Genomic DNA, 22,513 nt, shown 5'->3' with positions numbered 1-22,513 from the left:
AAAATTCAGAAGTTAGCCAGTGTCTTCTCTCGGCACACCTACTGTACACAGGGAACCCCACTGCACTGCTACTGCCAGCTCTTGGAAGAATACCTGGAAGGAATCTCAGCCGGAAAGAGGTAAGCTGGGCCTGATCTTGGCTCAATGATCTCAAGCAAAACATGTTTGCTCATCCAGAAGTCTAGGTTGGTGGCCACTGATGTGAACAAAGCTAACTGAGCAAAGCGATAGCAGGTCAAAGGAATCTAGCAGCACAAATTGTATGCTTGGAGGATCACCAGTCTGATGAGCTGGCATGGATGTTAGTATAAACTAATTAGAGAGTAAACTTTGAAAGTCGAATGCGATGATAATCATATCAATTTAAACAGGAAAGCAAGACCCTTCCATGATAGGATTTGAGCTGGTCTGTTATTTTCTAGCCCTGCTGAAGAGCATATTTTCCTCTGGAACAAGAAGGTTGGAGATGATGGTGGAGGAGACAAACGTTCTTATCTTCTTTTGGCTGTAGAACATGGTAAGTTCCTTCCCTTTATAGTGATGGTCTCAAACTTCCAAGTGCTTTGACCATTTAATACAGTTCCTCATGTTGTGGTGACCCCCCCCCAAAACCATAAATTATTTTTGTTGCTGCTTCTTAACTGTAATTTTGCTGCTGTTAAGAAGAATCGTAATGTAGATATCTGTGTTTTCCCATGGTCTTAGGTGACCCCAAAAGGGTCGCGACCCATAGAGTGATAACTCCTGCTTTACAGACAGGACCAGGTTCTGCAGCCTAGTGATGACTGAACTTAATTACTAAAAGGTTGAGTTTCAGTAGCAACAGTTGCTTTTCCTATTTGCAGCCTTAACACACACATCTCACTACCTCCTCTGCTGTTGCTCTCCATTGTCTAGATACAGTACGTGATCTGTTTTTATCACTGTCAAAAAGTATCAGATTGAAAATCAAAGAAACTACAAGTCTTTTCTGAATGATGCATTTTATAGAAATTTCAGAGAAGTTTGAAGAGCAATTGGGATGTCTGACTGGAAAATAATTTCATCCAAATTTGACCATATATGTTTTTCCCCAGCCATTTAGTGCTTACTTAAGTCCTTGGTGTGTGTACCTTTTAAAAATAATTTAATGTCTATTTAACTTATTGGAAGTTCATTTTTATGCTCACTCAAGGTCTATTATGGATCTTGAATATCAGCTTATTCTGCATCAAAATCTTAGCATGCGTAAAAATGACTGCAGGGGATTTGTGGGATTGGTCCCAATAGATCAACAGCACATGTGATATTGCAATTCAAGGTGTCCAGTTTTTATTCGGTAAATTGCTATGATGGTCAACATGGCTGTAACATAAGAAGGTAACAGAATCCAAGTAAGCTTGCGAAACTACCCACCTCATTCCCATCGGTGACAGGTGGGAGCCAAGAACTTTTGGTATAAATTAGAATCATGGAGAGAACCTTAAGGGGAAAAGGGGGGTTATTTCTAACTAGGCATTGGTAGCTTTGGAAATCTCTTTGTGTCTCCAACATGCAGCCATAGTTAAACACCACGTTCTCGATGACACACGAAGGGTTTGGTCTCTTGGTTAATGAACACAGTATTTTCTTGGGAGTGGGAGGGAAGAGTCGAGAAGGCCCAGAAACTTGTTTACTAGCCATCATGACTTAAGGGCTACTTCCTTCTCTGACAAACAGAGGTCATAGATTAATGTGATGGCAGCTGAGTGCCTAGACATAACCCAAGATACCAATATTGTATCTGGAGCTCAGCCCGAGAGCACTGACTCCCAAAATTTTCTCCATGATTCTCATTCACACCAAGAGGTCCTTGACTCCCACCTGTCATGAAAGGGAAGAAGGTGGGCGGTTTTACAAGCTTACTTTGATTCTCTCACTGTTCTTTCTGTATGCTACTTTCTTATGATATAGTTATGTTGACCAACATGGAGTTCCTTTTCTTTCAATCACGGCTTTCTTATCTTTCCGCGTGATAATCCTAAAACCAGCAGAATTGATGGGAGAGAAGGCAGGCTTGTGGGAAGCCCAGACTCAGAGAGAATGTCAAGGCAGAGGAAGTCGTTAACCATAGATAGTTAGATAATATCTCCAGGAACATCTTTAGGATACCCACCGGGTCTATTCTGGACATCACCATTATGAAGGAATGCCTTTCTAAATTCAACTGGGATATTAAATACAGTTGAAAATTTTGATATTTTCATATGTTTGTGTGTATGTGTGTGTAGATGCTCCTGTGTGCTCAGAAACAAATGTGTATATGTGTAATCCTTAGACTCTGTCCATTGTAATGTTTGAAACAGGGTTCCTTGCTTGGCTGAAACTTGCCAAATAGGCTATGTCAGGTGATCAGTGAGTCCCATTGATATACTTATCTCTGATTTCCAGCCACTATACCTAGATTTTCATTTCTTTTTTTATTCTTTTCTTTTCCTTCCTTTCTTCTTTCCTCCCTCACCCCCTCTCTTTTTAATGTGGTTCTGGAGATCAAACTCAGTTCTTTGTGCTTTCAAAGCAACATTTTTATCAGTAGAGCTATATACCCAGCCAAATTTTTACTATTCTATTTTTTTTTTACTATTTACAGATTTAACTGTTTTTAAACTATGGACTCAAACGTACAATTATTCGGAGAAATAAGGAAAGAGAGTATGTTAACACAAAGCCTGTGGTTCTGTGTGGGCCTTAGCAAATGCAAGTCGTGCATCCATTTGGGGTGACAAGAGAGCTTCTCATTGGTACTTATGTCTAATCTCAGTAGCTTTAGTGCCATCTTATTGAAATTCAAAAGATCCAGAATGTCAGGCATGTTCTCTGTGGTGGCCGAATCAGCACAGAAAGGCAAAGTAGAATATCTGCCCCAAGTGTTTGTATCTTAGAGCTGTGAAATATATGATAGTTTATTAGTTTTGAGAGTTGTTAATTTTTATTTGAGTGTTTTGCTTGCATGGGAGTATGGTACCAAGTGTATGCCTGGCGCCAATAGGTATGCAAAATAACTAAAGAAATATGTGCCGGGAACAGAACCAGGTCATCTGCAAAAGCAATAAGCCTCTTAACCACTGAGCCGTCTCTCCAGCCCCTAGCTAAGATGGTTTTGCTCATCACTGTAGCCAGGTCATTGTCAATTTGTTCCTTAGGTTCCAGCCCTAACTCATGAAACCATCTGAGCCTATCTATGCTCTGTTTCAGTTTGGCTGCCTACTATTGGAGCAACCTTAGCTAAATTAACCTCTCAAAGCATTAGGTTCCAAGTCTGGAAAACAGACTTGTTTTTTATGAGGATAAAATAAACAGATACATGCACTGTACTCCTCTTATGGCAAACCCCTCCACAATACTAAAGGCATACTTTGAGCATACCCTTAAGTGTGTTGACCCCAGGATCCATTTCTTCAGCATCAAGTGCCTTTGATTGGCACCATGTTTTCTCTTGTTCTCCAAAGCAATGCATGAATCCACCAGACAAAATAAAGAATCTACTACTGATTTCAACTAAGATGATAAATCATATTTGAGTATCTGTTTCCTTTTAAAATATTTATTTTTATTGTATGTATATAAGTGCTTGCCTGCATGTATGCAAGCTCACTGCATGCATGACAGGTGCCCTCAAATACGGTGTCATATCCATCCCCTGGAACTGAAGTTATAGGAGGTTGTTCTGGGTCACAATATGGGTACCAAATCAGGGTTCTCTGCAAGAGCAGTAGGTGCCCTTAACTCCTGAACAATCTCTTAAGCCCCTGAGTATGTATTCCTTAATTAGTTAGTGGCATAACTAATCAGCGATCAACATTATCAAGTAAGCACTAATCTGAAACCATTCAAAGTAAGGCAGAACTTCAGGCTAGCAAATTTTCAGCTCTTCTTGAATCCCACCCACGTGGTGCCAGAATAGTTAAGTGAGTCAATTTGTTGTATACAATGACGAATAGGATTTTGGGGCCCTTTGGAGCTATCAGGCCTAAGCAGGACCATTTCCAGAAAGGGGTACATCTGGTCTGAGGCAAATTACAGCATGTTAAATCAAACTTGTTTTTCTTGTACGGCTAAGGGGGAGAATTCAGGGCCAGTGGCATGTTAGGTGAGCACTCATCTGCTAAGCTACACTATCAAATCCTTCTTGTGTTTTTGTTCATCGGTGTGGTTTGGTTTTAATTTTTTATATTTTGAGACAGGATCTTACTAGGTAACTCGGGTTGATCTTGACCTCATGATTCCCTTACCTCTGAGTCCAACTTGTCATGAAGGAATCCTCCGAGAGTGTAAAGGAAGGAGTTATCTGTGCAAAATGAATGCAAAAAGGGTGTAACAAACTCTACACCCTGCTGCCGGGCCTGCATTGTGGGTTGTGTGGTCTTCACTTGGGTCTCATCTAGAGGTGCTGTGGCTGGCTCGCCCGTGCACCTAGTTTTCCTGTCTAAAGACCACTGGGCCAGCGGGTACAGGGCGGCTCCCAGCCTGCCCATGATTGGTACGGGGTACTTTTTGAACTGCTCTTTTCATTATAGCAGTGTTTCCAAAGGGCTCAGTAGGTATCCATCCGGACACAGCATGAAAAGGAAGATCTGTGCGAGGTGACTGAGGCAGAGTTCCTTGGGTTGCTTGATGCCTTCGAGAGAACTGAAGGCTGTGTACCATGGAATCAACCAGTGTACAGCTCCGTGCACAGAAGATAGAAAAAAAAAGAAGCTATGAAATCACTTCCAGAACAGTGGCAGCTGCTTTTTGGTAGCCAGAGGGGAAGTTAAGCTGTTTTCTTTCTGTTGTTACTTTTTTGGTTGGTGTTTATGATTCATGGGCTTTCTTAAATTAATGAGTTTCGGTTTTCTCCTGTTGACCAAGGCAACACCCATGAGCCCTGCAGTTCCGTTCTCCTCCTCAGGGATTTTAGGCTGGCAGCTCAAGGGTATGACTGTACAGAGAGCTTTTTGGATCGATTATCCTGGTGATGGGGTCCACTGAATCGCGGAATTTTAGCGCTCCCGCTTTCGTGTATAACCAACTGTCGCGAACATGAGCGTTCAAACAGCAGAAATACACGCTTTCCAAATCCTCATGCTAGGCAGACTTCAATCCTTTGTGGGGGCTCTGAAGAGAACCCTAAGAAAGGACAGGGCACCAGGAAGCTCGGTATTCAAAACAAACAATCTCTTTGTTCTAGCATTAAAAACAAAACAAGGACTGGTGAAACTGCTCAGCAGTTAAAAGCACGCATTGCTCTTGTAGAGGATCTAGCGTTCAGTTCCCAGCGCCCACGTGGGGTCTCTCAAAGCCACTTGTAACTCTAGGTCTAGAAGAGCAGATGTTCTGTCCCAGCCTCCAGGGGCATCTACCCTCGCGTGCACGTACCGTCCACCGACAACACACAAATGTACATAACTTAAAACAGATCTTAAAAACTGAAACTCCAAATCCGGCCAGGTGTGACGGCGTGCAAGCGTAATCCTGGCATTCAGGAAACTAAGGAGGATCATGAGTTCAAAGCCAGTCTGAGCTACAGAGTAAAAAGATATCTCAAAACCAAAAGAAACTAAAAATCCTAGCAAGCCTCAGCCCTCAATCCATACCTGTTTTGTGCAGAAAGTTGTCTTGGAACTGGAGCCAGACTGAGGGGAGCTGTAGAGGGCGAGGTCAATTAATAAATAACCAGACCAGCTCTATTCAAAAGATTTTAATAATTGAGGGAAAACTTACAGACCAAAGATCCCGCGAACGCCAGGAGTGCAGGAAACCAAAGAGGAGAAACAAACGCACACGGATGTTTTATAGACTATGTGTGCCCCCCCCCCCGGGGGGGGGAGACAACCCACAGACAAGGTGATTGGCTGGGCTTCCCCTTCAGGGAGCAAATGAGGCCTTGCTCTTAGTAAAGATTTTTTTTTCTCCACCATGGATTTTCATTGGTCAAGTTTCCTTTTCAAGTACCCTATCATTTTACAGCTATGGCGTGTGTCTCCCTAGCCTCACCTTGATCCACGCCCTACTCGCCCAAAGCAAGTCCGTGCAGCTTCCTGCCTGGGATGCTGATGAGGATGTTCACTAGTGAGACAGGTGCCAGGGTTCCCAGAGCTAAGCCTGGGATGAGTGTGGTGTCCTGTGCTCTACTGGCAGAGCATTCTTTAACCCTCTTATCTTTCGTCTTCTCTCTCTGGTAGCTCATGCTGGCCTTGACGTAGTCTAAGGTTCCTAGATTTCACCAGTCCAGACTTTGAGTCTTGGTAAGGGGTGGAACAAGGACAATCTAATATACATAAAGTTGTGTGTGTGTGTGTGTTGGGGGCGGGTGTTGCCTGCTTGTATGTCTGTCCATCGCTTCCTTTCAGCGTCTATGGAAGCCAGAGGAGGGTGTTGGATTCCCTGGAACTGGAGTTAGAAACAGTTATAAGCTGCCATGTGGGTGTTGGGTATTAACCCTGGTCCTCTGGAAGAGCAGTCTTAACTACTGGGCCCTCTCTCCAGAACCCAGTTTAACAATCTTCTTCTTCTTCTTCTTCTTCTTCTTCTTCTTCTTCTTCTTCTTCTTCTTCTTCTTCTTCTTCTTCTTCTTCTTCTTCTTCCTCTTCCTCTTCCTCCTCCTCCTCCTCCTCCTCCTCCTCCTCCTCCTCCTCCTCCTCCTCCTTCTTCTGTTTTTTTGAGACAGGGTTTCTCTGTAGCTTTAGAGCCTGCCCTCTGCCTCCCAAGTGCTGGGATTAAATGTGCGAGCCACCACCGCCCAGCCAGTTTAACTTCTTATTCAGACTCTCAACCAATCCACAGCCCTGCCTCCCCTGAGATGCCTTTGCTTCCTAGCTCCCAAACCTTCCCAGGATTCTATGGTGCAAACTGCTCCATGGAATTCCCCCATCTCTGTATGTGTCTGTATATATTTTGTTTTCAATATTGCATTTGGGTATTTTACTCAAAAATTGCTGCTTCTCTATTTTATTCTCATAGTTATCATTTCATATGTATTTCACTGATTATACTCTAGAAAACATGAATTTGTGGGAGAGCACCTGTCCCCGCACACCCAAGGCCCTGCACTCCATCTCCAACATGTCAATAGGGGAAAGGGAGTGGGGGTGAGGAGAAGAGGAGACAAGAAAAGATCAAGAAAGAGGAGGAAAGGAGAGAAGAGAGGAAGGAGGAGGAAGAAGAGGAGAGAGAAGAGAATGGAAGGAGGGAAGGAGGGGAGGGGAGAATTGGGGAAGGGAGACAGAAAGAAGAGGAATAGGAAAAAGCAAATATATTTTGCTCCATATGTTGCTGGGCTGTGTTCATAAGAGGACGCTACATATTATGTATCAATAGACAGATGAAATGCATCAAAGAGTCTAGGAAGAAGAGAAGGATGGAAGGAGGAGAGAAAGAGGACAGGAGAGGAGAGGGAAGAAAGGAGAGAGAGGAAAATGAAGTCTGCCTTAGTTCATCTGTGATTCGGCTTCTATCTGTTACCGCTATAGTAATACTTTACTGACTAAATGCAGCCTGTCGTAGGATTTTGGTGTCTGCACTCTCGGCTGCTCTAAAATACAAATGCATGTAGTATGCCCTGCCAGGGAGTGTTTGATGATGTTCCCTGGACTTCAGCTGAGTGCCTTGGGAAATAAGCATTGGCAATTGTGGCAGTTTGAATGAGAATAGCCCCCACAGCCTCATAAATTGGAGTTTGGTTCCAAGTTGATAGACTGTCTGAAGGATTAGGAGATGTGGACTTCGTAGAGGAGGTGTGTCACTAGGATTGGACTTTGCGGTTTCAACAGCCCACACCAGGCCCAGTCTTGCCCTATTTCTGCCTCCAACTTTGTATCCGATGTGATCTCTCAGCTACTATACTGCTCCAGGATCATGCTGGCCTACCTGCCGCCACGTTCCCCACTATGGTAATCATGGGCCAACCCTCTGAAAGTGTAAGCAAGCTTCCAGCTAAATGCCTTTGGTTGTATAAGGTGCCTTGGCCATGGTTTCTGTTCACAGCAATAGGCAGCAGCTAAGACAGTAATGAACAGAAACACTGAGAGGCCCTGTGTAGGCTAGCAAGGCTTGAGCCTTGGTCAATCAGCCATTTCTCCTCAACTTCCCTGCTGGCCACTGCTCATCTTTTGCTGCACTTTTCAAAGACCGGCTATTTGGAACTTCTTCACTTACTCTTTCGTCTCGGTGGCATTTTGGAAGGCTAGTGTCAGAAACTTCAGGCTAGTCCGTCAGTTCTATTCATTTCCATGACCCATAATTCAAAGTCAGTTCCTTTAAAGTGTGTGGGAGACTGCTTTCATCCTGAAGGAACATCGAGCAACTCTCCTCCTCTGTTAGTGACAAATGGTTTGTAGAGCCTCTCATGTTCAATTGCTCTGAAAATCTAAATTTGCGGAAGTGCGAGCAACAGTAGATGGAGCCCGTTCTCTTGATTCACTAAGGACGTCTTATCTCTCAGTAGCTCTATTCATTTGCAAAGGAAAATGTCTGGGCTACGATTTTACCCATGGCACGTGTTCCCCATAGTCCCCTTTACAAATTAATGCGTTTTTTTTTTATTCTGTAATTAAAGCTTGTAATAGAAACCGTACCAACGTTCTCTCAGGGACATGATCAAGGTCTGCATCAACTGGGAAAACCATGCTGATAGCTTGGTCTCACTAGAAGGACACACTGTACTTCTATGAAGTACGGAAGCAATTCTTTCTTCCTAAATGTATAACCCCCGCTGAATCATAAGGAAAATGTCATGTAAGTCCAACTGAAGGACCTTCTACATAACATCTCCCTTCTCATCTTTATTGTCTTCCTACCTAACGTTCTATCTACCTTTCTACCTTTCAGTATAAACAGCAGATAGGCAGGTATTTTCATTTATTCTTTTCCAGTGTTGAGTTTGAAAACAGTTCCTGAAATGAAATAGACAGCCAATAAATAATTTGTTGAATGGACGAGTATAAAAATTGTCTTATGTATTTTCCATTGCTACACAGGCTTCTGTGATAGCACTACAAGCAGACCGCTATCTATAGACATTTAGATTGTTTCCAAACTTTCGCTCTTGCTAAAAGTTTTGCTTAGAACATCCTTCTATGTAGACACTGGCATGTGTAGTAGCTATGGCCCCAGGATCTACTTCTAGAATTGATAGTTCTGATTCCAAGTCTACATTTCTAGTTTTTTAAAGGTGTAGAAAACTGCTGTACACCTTAGACGGGGCATTATCTTCTATTTCTACCAGCAAAATATGAGAGTTCCTGCTCCACATGTCCAGCTGCACAACACATTTGGTTTCAAACTGGAATCGGTGTAACTTAATGAGTAAGGCTGAATATGTTTTTCTGTGCTTAACAAGTATTCCCAGGGGTGGAAGAGATAGCTAAGTGGTTGACCGAACTCTTCCAGAGCACCCAGATTCAATTCCCCACACCTATATGGTGCTCACAACCATCAGTAGCTCCAGTTCCAAGGGACTGTGCCCTCTTCTGGCCTCAAGGGTACCAGGCACACAAGGTACACAGACATACATGCAGACAAAACATCGATACACATAAACATCTACTCATATTTTAGTTTTTAATGTTAATATATTTTGGTCCATTTTTTCTATTGAGTTGTGTTCATAAGAAGATTCTATATGATAAGAGGATATTAAATATAAATGGATAGATGAAACAGATCAGAGAGTCTAAAAATGGATCCAAATGTACAAGAAAGTTGTACGTGGAACAGTGAGCATAACAAAGCAGGGATCGATCGGGTGATTCAGTAAGTGATTCTGTAAGTGATTCTGAGACAAGTGGGTCTCCATTTAGAAAAGAATACCTTACCAAGCGGTGGTGCATACCTTTAATCCTGGCACTTGGGAAGCAGAGGCAGATGGGTCTCTGTCACCCTGGCCTATAGAGTGAGTTCCAGGACAGTCAGGGCTACACAGAAAAAGCCTCGCTTTGAAAAACAAAACAAAAAAGAATAAGAGTTTACCTCTCACACTTTATGCCAAAATAGTTCTAGTGGGGTGAGATATTTTGACGTGAGAAAATGAAATCATAAATTTAACAGGGAAAATGTTAGGAAAAACCATTGATAGCGATTGTTGTTTCTAGCAATGTAAAGAACTATGAGAAAATGATATGCATCATCACCACAGAGGAGCAAAAGAAGCAGAGAAAATAACTGAGAACTACAAAAGCAGGTGATGCCTTTGACTTAAGTGTTTTAGGGGATCCTAAAATGGATGTCAGCCTTGAGTTCTTCTTAGGGACTGGACAAAGTTTTATCAAGACTTACGCCAAGAAGGGCTGGGAAAACAACTCAGTGGCTAACACACTCGCTGTGTCATGCGAGGACCCAAGTTCTGAGCCCCTAGAAGCCACATATGAACTGGTCAAGTGTGGTGGCCTACGTGTAATCCCAGGTCTTGAGAGACAAACACGCTGGATCTCTGGGGCAAGCTGGCTATCTAGACTAGTCAATTTGGTAAGCCCTGTGTTTTCATGGGAGTTCTTACCTCGGTAAATAAAATAGACAGTGACTGAGGAAGAAACTTGTTTCAACGTCTGGCTTCCACACACACATGCAAAAGAGTGGTTATACAAATAGTTTGTTGCTAAAAAATACATGCCATGCCATGCTATAGACTTTGTGCTACCCACAACCAGGCTTCATCTCAGACTCGATGTGGAGGGGGGCATCTTGATTAATGCCTCTTCAAAAACTTTCTGACATTATATCTCAGAGAGTTTCAGCTTGAACTTTTAGCCCCCCTGGAAGCTACAGACATATAAATATTCTGAAACTCGTTCAATGCAATGTATTAAACTATTAAAAGCATTTTACATCTCAAGGATCATATAAGTTTGATGAAACACTCTTAGTTCTGACAAGAAACACCCAGTTGATATTGCTGCTCTAATACTGTGCTTCCACCTTTGGTTTTTCCATAGGGAAACATGGCCCTTCAGTCATGGATTCTGACTTGCTTTTGCCTGCTCTCCTCTGGAACTGGTGAGTTCTTCTTCAGAGCAAATTATTCCAGAAGCTATCCCTGTGATGAGAAAAGGAAAAATGCCCTTGTGATTGCCGAATGCAATGATCGCCGACTACAAGAAGTTCCCCAAACGGTAGGCAAATATGTGACAGAAATAAACTTGTCTGACAACTCCATCATGCATGTGACAAACGAGTCCTTTCGAGAGCTGCGAAACCTCACTAAAATAAATCTGAACCACAATGCCAATCAAGCACACCCAAGTGAAAATGGTATGAATATTACAGATGGAGCATTCCTCAACCTAAAAAATCTGAAGGTGTTGCTGCTTGAAGATAACCAGTTATCTGCTATGCCTACTGGCTTGCCCGAGTCTTTGAGAGAACTTAGCCTAATTCAAAACAATATAATTACGATAACTAAAAACAACACTTTGGGGCTTCGGAACATGGAGGGACTCTATTTGGGCTGGAACTGCTATTTTTATTGTAATCAAAACTTTAGCGTGGAAGATGGGGCATTTCAAAACCTTATACACTTGAAGGTGCTCTCATTATCGTTCAATAGGCTTTTCCGTGTGCCTCCCAAACTACCAAGCTCCCTAACAAAACTTTTTCTGAGCAATGCCAAGATTATGACTATCACACAGGAAGACTTCAAGGGACTGGAACATTTAACATTACTAGATCTGAGTGGAAACTGTCCGAGGTGTTACAATGCCCCATTTCAATGCACGCCTTGTGAGAAAAACTTATCCCTCACCATACATCACCTCGCTTTTCAAGGTCTCACCAAACTTCAATATCTAAACCTCTCCAGCACTTCCCTCCGGTCCATTACCCCCACCTGGTTTGACGATCTGACAAATCTGAAGGAACTCCATCTTGAATTCAACTATTTACTACATGAAATTGCTTCAGGGGAATTTTTAACAAAACTACCCAATTTACAAATCCTTGATCTATCTTTCAACTTTCAACAAAGCAAATATTTACCCTCTATTAATATTTCCTCGAACTTCTCTAAGCTTCATTCTCTCAAGAAATTGCACTTAAAGGGCTATGTATTTTACAAACTTGAACAGAAAAATTTTGCACCCCTTCAGAGTCTTCGAAACTTAACAACTATCGACTTGGGCATTAACTTTATTACGAAAATTGATTTTAAAATTTTCCAAGATTTTCCCAATCTGACAGTTATTTCCTTGTCTGAAAACCGTATAACACCCACAGTAGATCACACAAGCAACTCCTCTTTGCCGTATCATCTCCTTAAATCTGGCTCCACGGTCACCAAGTTCGATCCCCACGCGAATTTTTATCACAGCACCGGACCTTTGATAAAGCCAGAGTGTGCTACTTATGGCAAAGCTTTGGATTTAAGTTTAAACAATATTTTCCTTATTGAGAAAAATCAGTTTGAACCTTTTCAGGACATTGCCTGCTTAAATCTGTCCTTCAATGCTAACAATCAAGTGTTGAGTGGCACAGAATTCTCAGCCATGCCCCAGCTCCAATATTTGGATTTATCTCACAACAGACTAGACTTTGATGACAACAATGCTTTCAATGAACTTCGCAACCTGGAAGTGCTCGACCTGAGTCACAATGAACACTATTTCAGTATAGCAGGGGTAACACACCGCCTAGGATTTATCCAGAACTTAATGAACCTCAGTGTGTTAAACCTGAGCTACAATGGCATTTACACACTCACAGAGGACAAAGAGCTGAAAAGCATGTCTCTGAAAGAATTGGTTTTCAGCGGAAACCGCCTTGACCTATTGTGGAGTACAGATGATGTCGGCTACTGGACCATTTTCAGAAGTCTCTGGAATCTGAGACGCCTAGACTTATCTTACAATAACCTTCAACAAATCCCCACTGAAGCATTCCTCAGCTTGCCCCAGAGCCTCGAGGAGCTGCGTATCAATGGGAACAGGTTGCGTTTTTTTAATTGGACATCACTCCAGCATTTTCCTCGGCTCCATTTACTGGACTTACGGAGAAACAAGCTGTATTTTCTAACCAATTGCCTATCTAAGTTTACATATTCCCTGAAGACATTGCTGCTGGGCCATAATAAATTCTCTCACCTGCCTCCTGGCTTCCTCTCTGAAGCCAGTAGTCTGGTCCACCTGGATCTAAGTTTCAACATGATAAGGATGATCAATAAATCCTCCCTGCAAACCAAGGCTAACACAGGTTTGTCTGTTCTGGAACTAAGTGGGAACCATTTTGACTGCACATGCGACACAAGTGATTTTCGAAGCTGGATAGATGAAAACATGAACATCACAATTCCTAGATTAGTAGATGTTATTTGTACCAGTCCTGGGGATCAAAAGGGGAAGAGCATCATGAGTCTAGAGCTCATGACTTGTCTTTCAGATACCACTGCAGTGATCCTGTTTTCCCTCACATTCCTCATCACCTCCATGGTTATGTTGGCCACCCTGGGTCACCATCTGTTTTACTGGGATATTTGGTTTCTCTATCACATGTGTTCAGCTAAGTTAAGAGGCTACAGGTCTTTGGCCACAACCCGAACTTTCTACGATGCTTACATTTCTTATGACACCAAAGATGTGTCTGTTACCGACTGGGTCATCAATGATCTGCGCTACCACCTTGAAGAGAGCGAAGGCAAAAATGTCCTCCTCTGCTTAGAGGAAAGGGATTGGGATCCAGGATTAGCCATCATCGATAACCTCGTGCAGAGCATAAACCAGAGCAAGAAAACAATCTTTGTTTTAACCAAAAAATATGCCAAGAGCTGGAACTTTAAGACAGCTTTTTACTTGGCCTTGCAGAGGCTAATGGATGAGGACATGGATGTAATTATCTTTATCCTCCTGGAACCCGTGTTACAGCATTCCCAGTACCTGAGGCTGCGGCGGAGAATCTGTAAGAGTTCCATCCTCCAATGGCCTGACAACCCCAAAGCAGAAAACTTGTTTTGGCAAAGTCTGAAAAACGTGGTCTTGACTGAAAACGATTCACGGTATGACAATTTCTACACTGAATCCATTAAGCAATATTGATACTGGGAAGTCATGACTCACCGCCATCCTAAAAACACACAGCTTCTCTTTGCAAAGGACTGCGGTGAGTGCAGAAACTCAGGGCTGCTCAAGGTGCTGCTCGTCCCTAAACAGGATGCTTGCATCAGCCCCTCTAAGGCTCAGGTAACTTTGTGGAAGAGGCCTTCAAAAGAATGTATGAGCTGGAAGACGTGGAGAAGGACTGAGGATACTCTCTTCTGGGCATGACACAGCCACTGCAATCATGATCTCATAGCAACTATGGTTGCCTGCAGGGGTCTGCACAGAAGTACTGAATGTGAGAAAAACCCTTGTAGGGAGGAGGGTGGGTTGGCCACAGTGGGAGGGTGAGAGGAAAAGGTGCACATGAGAGTAACTATAATGCATGGGTCTCCTTCAGAGACTTCCCCGTGGGATCCACCCCCAAGTTCACACCCACGCAAGTGTCCTCAAGATTCAGTTTCTCCCGTGTGTTAGGCAAAGACTGCTCTCAGCTGCCTGCTCTGTGGACTTCTCTCCCAAGGCAGCTGGCTTCATCAAAGTCCACAAGAGGGGACACAGAGGTCTCCAGGAGTCAGTCTTTTGGAAGTCAATCAGGTCATTGATAGCCTACCACTGCAGCTGTATTCTATTTGATCGAAGTCAACCACAGATACTACCAGCTGCAGGCACCACGTACCTCGGGTCTGGGGAAAGCTACTGAAGACCAGGATAACAGAGCTAGGAATACCTCAGCTAAGAGAAAATAGTCTGACCAAAGATGAGCGATTGTCTGAGTCAGTCATTAACCTTGAACTTGAACTTGAAATTCAGGGACAGACTGCCATCCTTGTCACAGATCATCAGTGTCAGCGGGTTTGATCACACGGGCAATCAGCAGGCAGCCGATTTTACCTACTTTTCAATTCCTAAGAACATTTGACATTGAGATGCTGGTGAAATTGATGCCATAGACATGGCTATAGAGTTATGTTACATTATGATTGCATTAATCTTTCTTTTACAATGACTTTTTAAAATAATTTTGAGATTATAATATAATTACAACATTTCCTCCTCCTTTCTCCTCTCACACATTGCCTCCAACTTTTACAAATGTGGTCTATGATATTTACTTTTAAGGTTTTAATGAAATTTAAAACCTGAAATTGATAGTTTTTAAATTCCTTTTATTTATTTTTTTTAACAATTTTAAAGGTATCCATTTAAATGAAAAGCTTTTGGAGTGTTTGTTAATTCCAATTTGGTGTGCATCTTAAAAGGAATGATTAATATTTCTTCATTTTACATGACAAATGTGTGCTAAATCCATAGTAGGAAATTGTAATTGTATTGTAATATAAAAGTTATCATCTGCATTGATTATTTTTGAGATTTGGTTTTTGAAAAATCTCCTGGAAAATCAAAAGGCATGCAACTTTCATATGAAGATTATTATAGAGGAATTAATTCTTATTTCAGTATCAGAGGAAAAAAATCCAAATATCTATTGGTATCTTTTATTAATTCTCCCGAACAGAACAAGTTTGACACTTCTCACTGCATCTAAAATTGTCTTGCTTCTTTTGGCCAGTTTATCGCATCCTCTGTCCTTTATCAACATGAAACATGTCATGAAATTTATATGAGAACAACTGGAGATTATGCAAATATAAGAACATAGGGCCTGAGAAGATAGCTCCCTTGGTAAACTGCTTTCTTCATGAGGAGTCCTCACAACACTAGAAAAAAAACCACAGATAAGAATGTGCTTATAATCTCAGGGCTGAGGGAGTAGAAAGAGGGCTTGATGGCCAACCAGCGTATCACAATCAGGGGAGCTCTAGGTCTCAGTGAGTGACCCCACCTCAAAATGTCAAGGTAGATGATTTCCCAGGAGAACAACACCAAAGTTATCTCCACATACATTAACACATGCAGCTACACTCTGGTGGGGTAAGGGGAGAAAGAGACAGAGAGAAAGAATCCCTTTAAATGTAAAGAAGAAGAATCTTCAAAGCACCATCTTTCCTTCAGTACAGTTTATATTAACCTTGTTAAATACAGCTTTGGTTAACCTTAACCTTGCAGGATAGAATATTCTAAAATATGCATTTCTAAGAACTTCACCAAAATAGTATGTCAAAACATTATTGGATATGGGCAAAAAGAAATTAGAACAAGTTGGCCAAAGACAATTTAACATTGGACCTATTTTGTGACTGTGACACATTTGTAGAAACCAGTGAGGCATAGGGACAAATATCTAAAAGAACAAGATTATTCTACCAAACTGACACCCACCAAAGAGTGTGGAGGGCAGTCAGAGATTGTCTTTTGTCTTGGTCGCTTTGGTCTGTGGTCTTGTGGTACAAAGCAACCCAGATTGCCTGGCTTACAGATGATTGGAACTGGTTTCCAGCGATTGTGCAGATCTCAAATGTGAGATGCGGGCCCCTGCACGACTGGGTTGTAGTTAGGATTCTCTTCTGCGTTGCTGACTGCTTCTTCACGTGGTAATCACAGTGAGAGTGCTCACTGGGGGCGCGTTACATAGTAGCCCAAGGGCTTCACTGCCTAATAACTTTCCGAAGGCTTTCCTTCCTAGCAACCATACTCATGGGGTTAGGCTTTCACGAGGTGAAGTTAAGTTTGCACAAGCAAGTCAGTCTATAGTAGCCCTGTTTTCACGGCTTTAACTTCATGACGGATAAAAGGCTTTTCTTGTAGTCCCTAATAGTTTTGATAAAAAATTAACTAGACATTGTTTCAGTGGTGTTACTGGTATGTGTGAATGGGAAATGTCCCCCACAGACCCATGTGTTCAAACTGTTGGTCCTCAGCTGGTGGTGTTGTGGAACCTTCTGGACATGAGGCCTAAATAATAAACATCGAATTATGTGGGTGGGGATTATGGCTTACAGTCTGACACAGTTCCAGTTCAGGTTCTCTAACTACTAGTAGGTTTCCTGACTACTAACATGGGGTGACTAGCTGTCTCATGCCCCAGCTGAGATCCCTCCCACTGCAATGTCTTCTCCCATCAAGACAGTTATTGCCTCAAACTATGTACCACGGTAAGTCCTTCTTCCCTTAAATAACTGTGGGGACCCACAGATGTGAGCCTGTTCTGCCTTGACTTGAGGTCAGAGAGTTTGAGCTTCTTTCAGCTCTCTCAAAGTTGTCGACAACGGGTGTGGCTACAAATTCTGGATTAAGGTGTAGTTACTTGGTGTTTTGGACATGAAGATGGCCCATAGGGGTGAATCCGCTCCACCCTGACCAAAGGGTAGAGAATTCAAGCCTATTCCTGTTCCTTCATTTTAAAATAGGAGGTTTGACATACAGAGTGGCTGCCTACAGGATTCTTGGTCTGGAGTTTATCCATTGCACATCCTGCCCAAAACATCAAATGCTTTAACCAGGAAACAATGGCTTGATGTCTCAAGTGTTGAAGCAAGAACTGTTCTGGTTCTCCTTTGTGTCATGTTAAAGCTCTCTTTTGCCTTCTTCCCCCACTTCTGTATTGGGGTATAAAAGTGTACAGAAAATAAATGCATGCGGATTCAGTATTCAGTATATATTATGTATACAGTATCCTGTGTCTCTGTATTACTTTCCTATCTCTTTTCTTTCTACCTACTGTTTCTAATACACACACCCTTACCCTGGAATGTACAAACCTGCCATGGCTGGATGGCAACAGAAGCCACCCCAACATGTGACTTATGACAAGTTCCTCCTTTGTGGGCTTTTCCTCACAGAGATGAGAAATGAAACCAATGCAGGAAGTCGGGCAGGATCTATATGAAACATATGTTCTTTGGGAGCAATCTGTTGACAGAATCAAGAGGTAAGGAAAGGGACAAACAGTTTTACTTTCTCCTTAGCCAGTGTACTTCAAAAGGGAAGAAAGTGAATTCATCATTCAAGTTTCTGGTATGAGAAATTCAGACTTGACATTTGTTGATGAAAAAATTACCATTGCTCTTATTTTTATTATTAACTTAAAAAGCATATATGTAGTGCTTACAAATAGGTTTCAGATGTTCAAATGTTAAAATGGAAGATACACAATGAATCATAAATCTTTACACATCCCACTTTTTCCTTCCCAAGAAATCTCTCTGTTATTATAAGAAATCGTAAAGGTTAGGTTGTTATAGCACAGAGATTCAATAAATTCTTTCTCTGTACCAATATATTACTTTTCTTGTTGCTCTGACACAATGCCCAACGAAAACAAATTGAAGAAGGAAGAGTTCATTTTGACTGACAGTTTGAGAGTATAGTCTATTGTGGCTAGGAAGGCATGGTGGCAGGAGCTTGAAGCAGTTTTTAGATTGTGTCTGCAGTCAGGAAGCATAGGGAAATCAATGCTGATATTCAGCTCATTCTCCGTTTTATTCAGTCCAGAATCTCAGGCCAAGGTATGGCTCAATCAGTTAAAGTGGGCCTTCTCACCTCTATTTACCTAGTCTAGATAATCCCCCATAGGCATAACCAGTAGCTACCCTAATTCAGACACTCTCTTACAGGCATCCCATAAGGTCTGACTCCTTGACAATTCTAGATTCTGTCAAGTAGATGATCAACATTAACCATCATACCCAGCATTGATTGACCCAATAAAGACAGTTGAAGTTAATATCAAGACTCTATTCTGCATGGATGTCCAAGTTCCCTTGCTCTTGCTATACTGCTGTGCCCTAGAAAATCAGCATCATCTGCATGGCCTGTACTAACTTACCACCACAACTAGATTCAATTCAAAATGTCTCACACATTGTGACAAGGGCTCAAAAATCAAGACAAACTACAATGGCATAGTCATAATATCTAGTCTCACCCATGACATGTTGTCTTTGTCCATCGGTGAAGGCCTAATTGACTGTACTTAACTACTAAGTCTGCTAGGAAATACACTAAGCAAAGTTATAATGATGGAAAAAAAGAAAGACAGATTTAGTATACTCCTAAGAGTTTCTGCCACAACTTCTAGTTTTCAGTACACATCCAAGCCTTTATCTCCAACCATAAAAGAAAAAACAAGGACACGTCTCCTTTTTGGCTTGGTCTGGATTTGCTTGCAATATTTCTCAAAGTGTATACTTTTCAAAAGCTTTTATTTATTATTTGTTTTTATTTCGTGCATTTCAGTGTTTTGCCAGCATTGTGTATGTGTACCGTGTGGGTGCTGGGTATTGAACCTGAGACTGCAAGAGCAACCCAGGCTTGGAACCACCGAGCCATCTCTCTTATCCCTCAAAGTGCATACTTTTCAGCAAGTATGTAACATTTCCTTTAATAAATATACCACAATGTATTTTCCCATTCATTTACTGCTGACCATTTGGATTGCATCCAATATTTTGCCATTGGAAATAGTCACATAAGACTTATGTCTTTGTGTTTACATACACACGTTGAAAGTAAAATAATTTCAGAGCAATGACACTTAAAAAGTCAACTGAAGATCAGCGAACTGAATATTCCCGGTTTGTGATGAGCTAAATACAGAAATTGTGAGTTGATATCAAATCAATGTGGTCATGACATCCACGATCAGTGATTGTCCGGCAGGTGGGAAAGTTTTTCTAAATCGTATTCTCTATCATAGGCAGATATGTGCCCTAGTCCATTTTCTGCTGCTATAATTGAATACGGAAGATACGATGGTTTCAAAAGAAGAGAGGTTCTTGGTAGTTTGTTGACAGAGAAGCAAAATTTTCACCGCAAAGCTAATAAATAACTATTCTTGAACCAAATCTGAGTAACCATGGTCCAGGAACACAGGCTCCAGTTGCCCTGAAAGATATGTTCCAATATGGAAAGCTAGATTAGATTTTATTAGTTTCGAGGCAAAGAAAGTCATACACCAAGGCATTTAGCAAATACATTGGTGGGTACCAGAGGAAGGTGGGTTGCAGGAAAGCAGGGAAAACTCCGCTACACGTGTATGATGTTATCCAGAACCATTCTACGATTTTGGATTGGTGGGAGCTCGTGGTCTGCTAAGAATACATTTTAAAGGTCTTTGATCACAAAGATGTCCAACATAGGGGTGAGAAATGAGTAATTTTTCAAAGGGACTAAAAATACCCAAGGTCTGCACATTTTAGCATTCCATAACTGGGATGTGCAGTCACTTGGTCTTGCAGACTCTTTAACACAGGTGTGATTTTTCTATTTTCTGGGAACTCTTTTCAGTTTACAGCTTTATGGTTCTGGATATTGGGAAGTCCTGGAGCAGGTGGCAAGAGCTTCATGGTGCCTTGGCTCCTGGTTGGTTGTGAAAGGGGCAAGCACAAACAAGTACAGGAGAGAAAACACAAGAAGTAGCTTCATAACAAAAGTGAGAACTCACTCATGAGAGAAAGCCATGAAAACCAAGTGTCTGTTCCTAAGAGCTCTTCTCACACACCCCATACACTTCCCCCCACAAGGCCTAGCCTCCCAACATTGCTAAACTGAGGAATTAGGATTTAAGCATGATTTGAATGAATGCAAATTGCGTTCATTCCGTATCAATAGTTCCAGTCTTAAATGATTCCAGCATTGGCTCGAAAGTCCCAACTCTAATCTGAGACTTGATGCAATTTCCTTCCAGCGTCAAACCTACCAAACAAGAATAAGTGATTCACTTCTGATAGGCAATAGTGGGCGAGAGAGAGAGAGAAGACATCCCCTTTTCTGAAGGAAGAATGCAAGCAAGAGGAGGGAGTAAGGGGCAGACCCCAAGCGAGTCTACAGCCAGAAAGGTTGACATCATCTCTGAAAATGAAGATAAACTTTAATTCCAGGTACCACTCTCTGAATACATTGGAGCAAAGAGGTAGATTCCTCCGGCTACAAAGAACCCTGCCACTGTGGATTTATTTGTGAGGCTCAGTTCATATAGTTGCCGTCTTCGGTCAGAGCTGCACCCTGCTGTCTGCAGCTTTCTCAGTATGAGATAGTATCCCATGGCTCTCCTAGGCACTGTTCTAGTGGAGGTTCCCTGTGGTAGTTCCAGCCCTGCATCAGGTGTCTGCCTTGTCTGACAAGCAGTCCACTAGATCCTTTGTAATCTAAGAGGGGGCTGCCACGCCTCCATGACGCTTGGATTCTGTACACCTGCAGAATGTGCACCTTGCCAAGGCTTATTGCCTGTGCACTCTCGAGTGATGGTTGAATTGCACATGAACACACCTGTACCACAGCTGGAAAGCAGGGAGCAGAGTCCAAGGTGGCCCTGGGCAGGGAGCCTATTCTGCCCTTAAAGGCTCTAATGCCACTGGGATGGGAGGGACAACCTTAAAATCCTCTGAAAGGCCTTTGTTCTGATGCATGGCGCCTGGCTCTCTTCTAGCCCTGCTGGTCACTCTACTAACTGGTTGCTTGTCAATACTCTAACAGAACATCTCGGGGTCTGTTTGTTTCTTGTTTGTTTTATATACAGGCTGCAAATTTTCCATTTTCAATACTCTGCTGATCTTTTGGTTGCCATTTTAATTCTGTCTTAGGTCAGTCCATCCCACACTCATCTTGCTGTAAGTGGTTGCATTAGTTACTTTTCTCTTGCTCTGTGACTAAACACCCAACAAGAACCAGCTCAGGGGAGGAAGGATTTCCCTGCACTTCCAGGTGGATTTGTCTCCGTTAGAATGGCAGGCTTGACAGCCAGCAGAAGCTTGATGAGGCTGGGAACATTGCATCTGAAGTCAGAAGGGGGGGGGGGGGGGAGGGAGAGAGAGAGAGAGAGAGAGAGAGAGAGAGAGAGAGAGAGAGAGAGAGAGAGAGAGAGAGAGAGAATGGTGTAGCATTCAGCTCTGTCTCTCCTTTTGATTCAGTTCAGGATTCCAGCTGGAGAAATGGTGCCCCTCATAGTTGGCTGGGTCTTCCCTCCTCAGTGAAGCCAGTCTAGAAACTCCCACACAGAGAAGCCCAGAAGTTTGTCTCCTAGGTGTCTCCTACATCCTGTCAAGTTGAGTATGAGCATTAACGGTCGCAGTGGTTAAAGGTACAGCGCAGCTGCCTCGGCCTTTTCCTGCTTAGATATTTCTGCCCCTTGTATATCCTAGTCATCCTTCTTAAGATACATCTCTGCATAGTGAGCTCTAGTTCAGCCAGGGCAGCATAGAACCCTGCTAAAAAAAAAAACCCAAAAAACAAAACCAGAAGCCTGGACACAATGCAACCAAATTATTTGCAACTGTGCAATAAAATTATTCTAGTTCGAAATAAGACTTCCTGTCTCCCACCTAACATCTCATCCGAATGGAGTTTATTAGTCCACGTTTCTATCAGCATTCTGGTCATAACCTATTTCAGCCCCTTCAGTGACCAGTGTCAAAGAATCTAAGTGAATCTGAGATTCAACAGAATCAGGGAACTCAAGACAATGCTGCTTAAGAACCCTTTGCTGGGCATCTCTCAAGATTTTGTCCCAAGATAGCTCAGGGATCAAAGCAGGGACAGAGAAACAATGCTAAACATACAGAGTGTTTCTCATCACTGCCACCAGATGTGCTGAGGAT

General features: G+C 42.4%; 1 protein-coding gene across 2 annotated transcripts; it reads left to right on the top strand.

Moving 5' to 3' along the window:
* Tlr8 (toll like receptor 8) lies at positions 1-15,742 on the top strand. 2 transcript variants are annotated; one of them, XM_038317478.1, is made up of 3 exons: positions 1-119; positions 423-517; positions 10,929-15,742. In XM_038317478.1, exons 2-3 carry the CDS (start codon positions 515-517, stop codon positions 14,013-14,015), a joined length of 3,090 nt encoding a protein of 1,029 aa, XP_038173406.1. In that variant the 5' UTR covers positions 1-119; positions 423-514; the 3' UTR covers positions 14,016-15,742. The 2 variants fall into 2 exon arrangements, with proteins under 2 accessions (XP_038173406.1, XP_038173407.1); XM_038317479.1 differs by lacking the exon at positions 423-517 and having other exon boundaries at positions 60-119.
* Positions 15,743-22,513: the final 6,771 nt, after the last annotated feature.

The sequence above is a fragment of the Arvicola amphibius genome, chromosome X (assembly GCF_903992535.2).
Source record: "Arvicola amphibius chromosome X, mArvAmp1.2, whole genome shotgun sequence".
Taxonomy (NCBI): domain Eukaryota; kingdom Metazoa; phylum Chordata; class Mammalia; order Rodentia; family Cricetidae; genus Arvicola; species Arvicola amphibius.
Note: the sequence above shows the minus strand (reverse complement) of the source record. Positions and strands in the feature narration are given on the sequence as shown.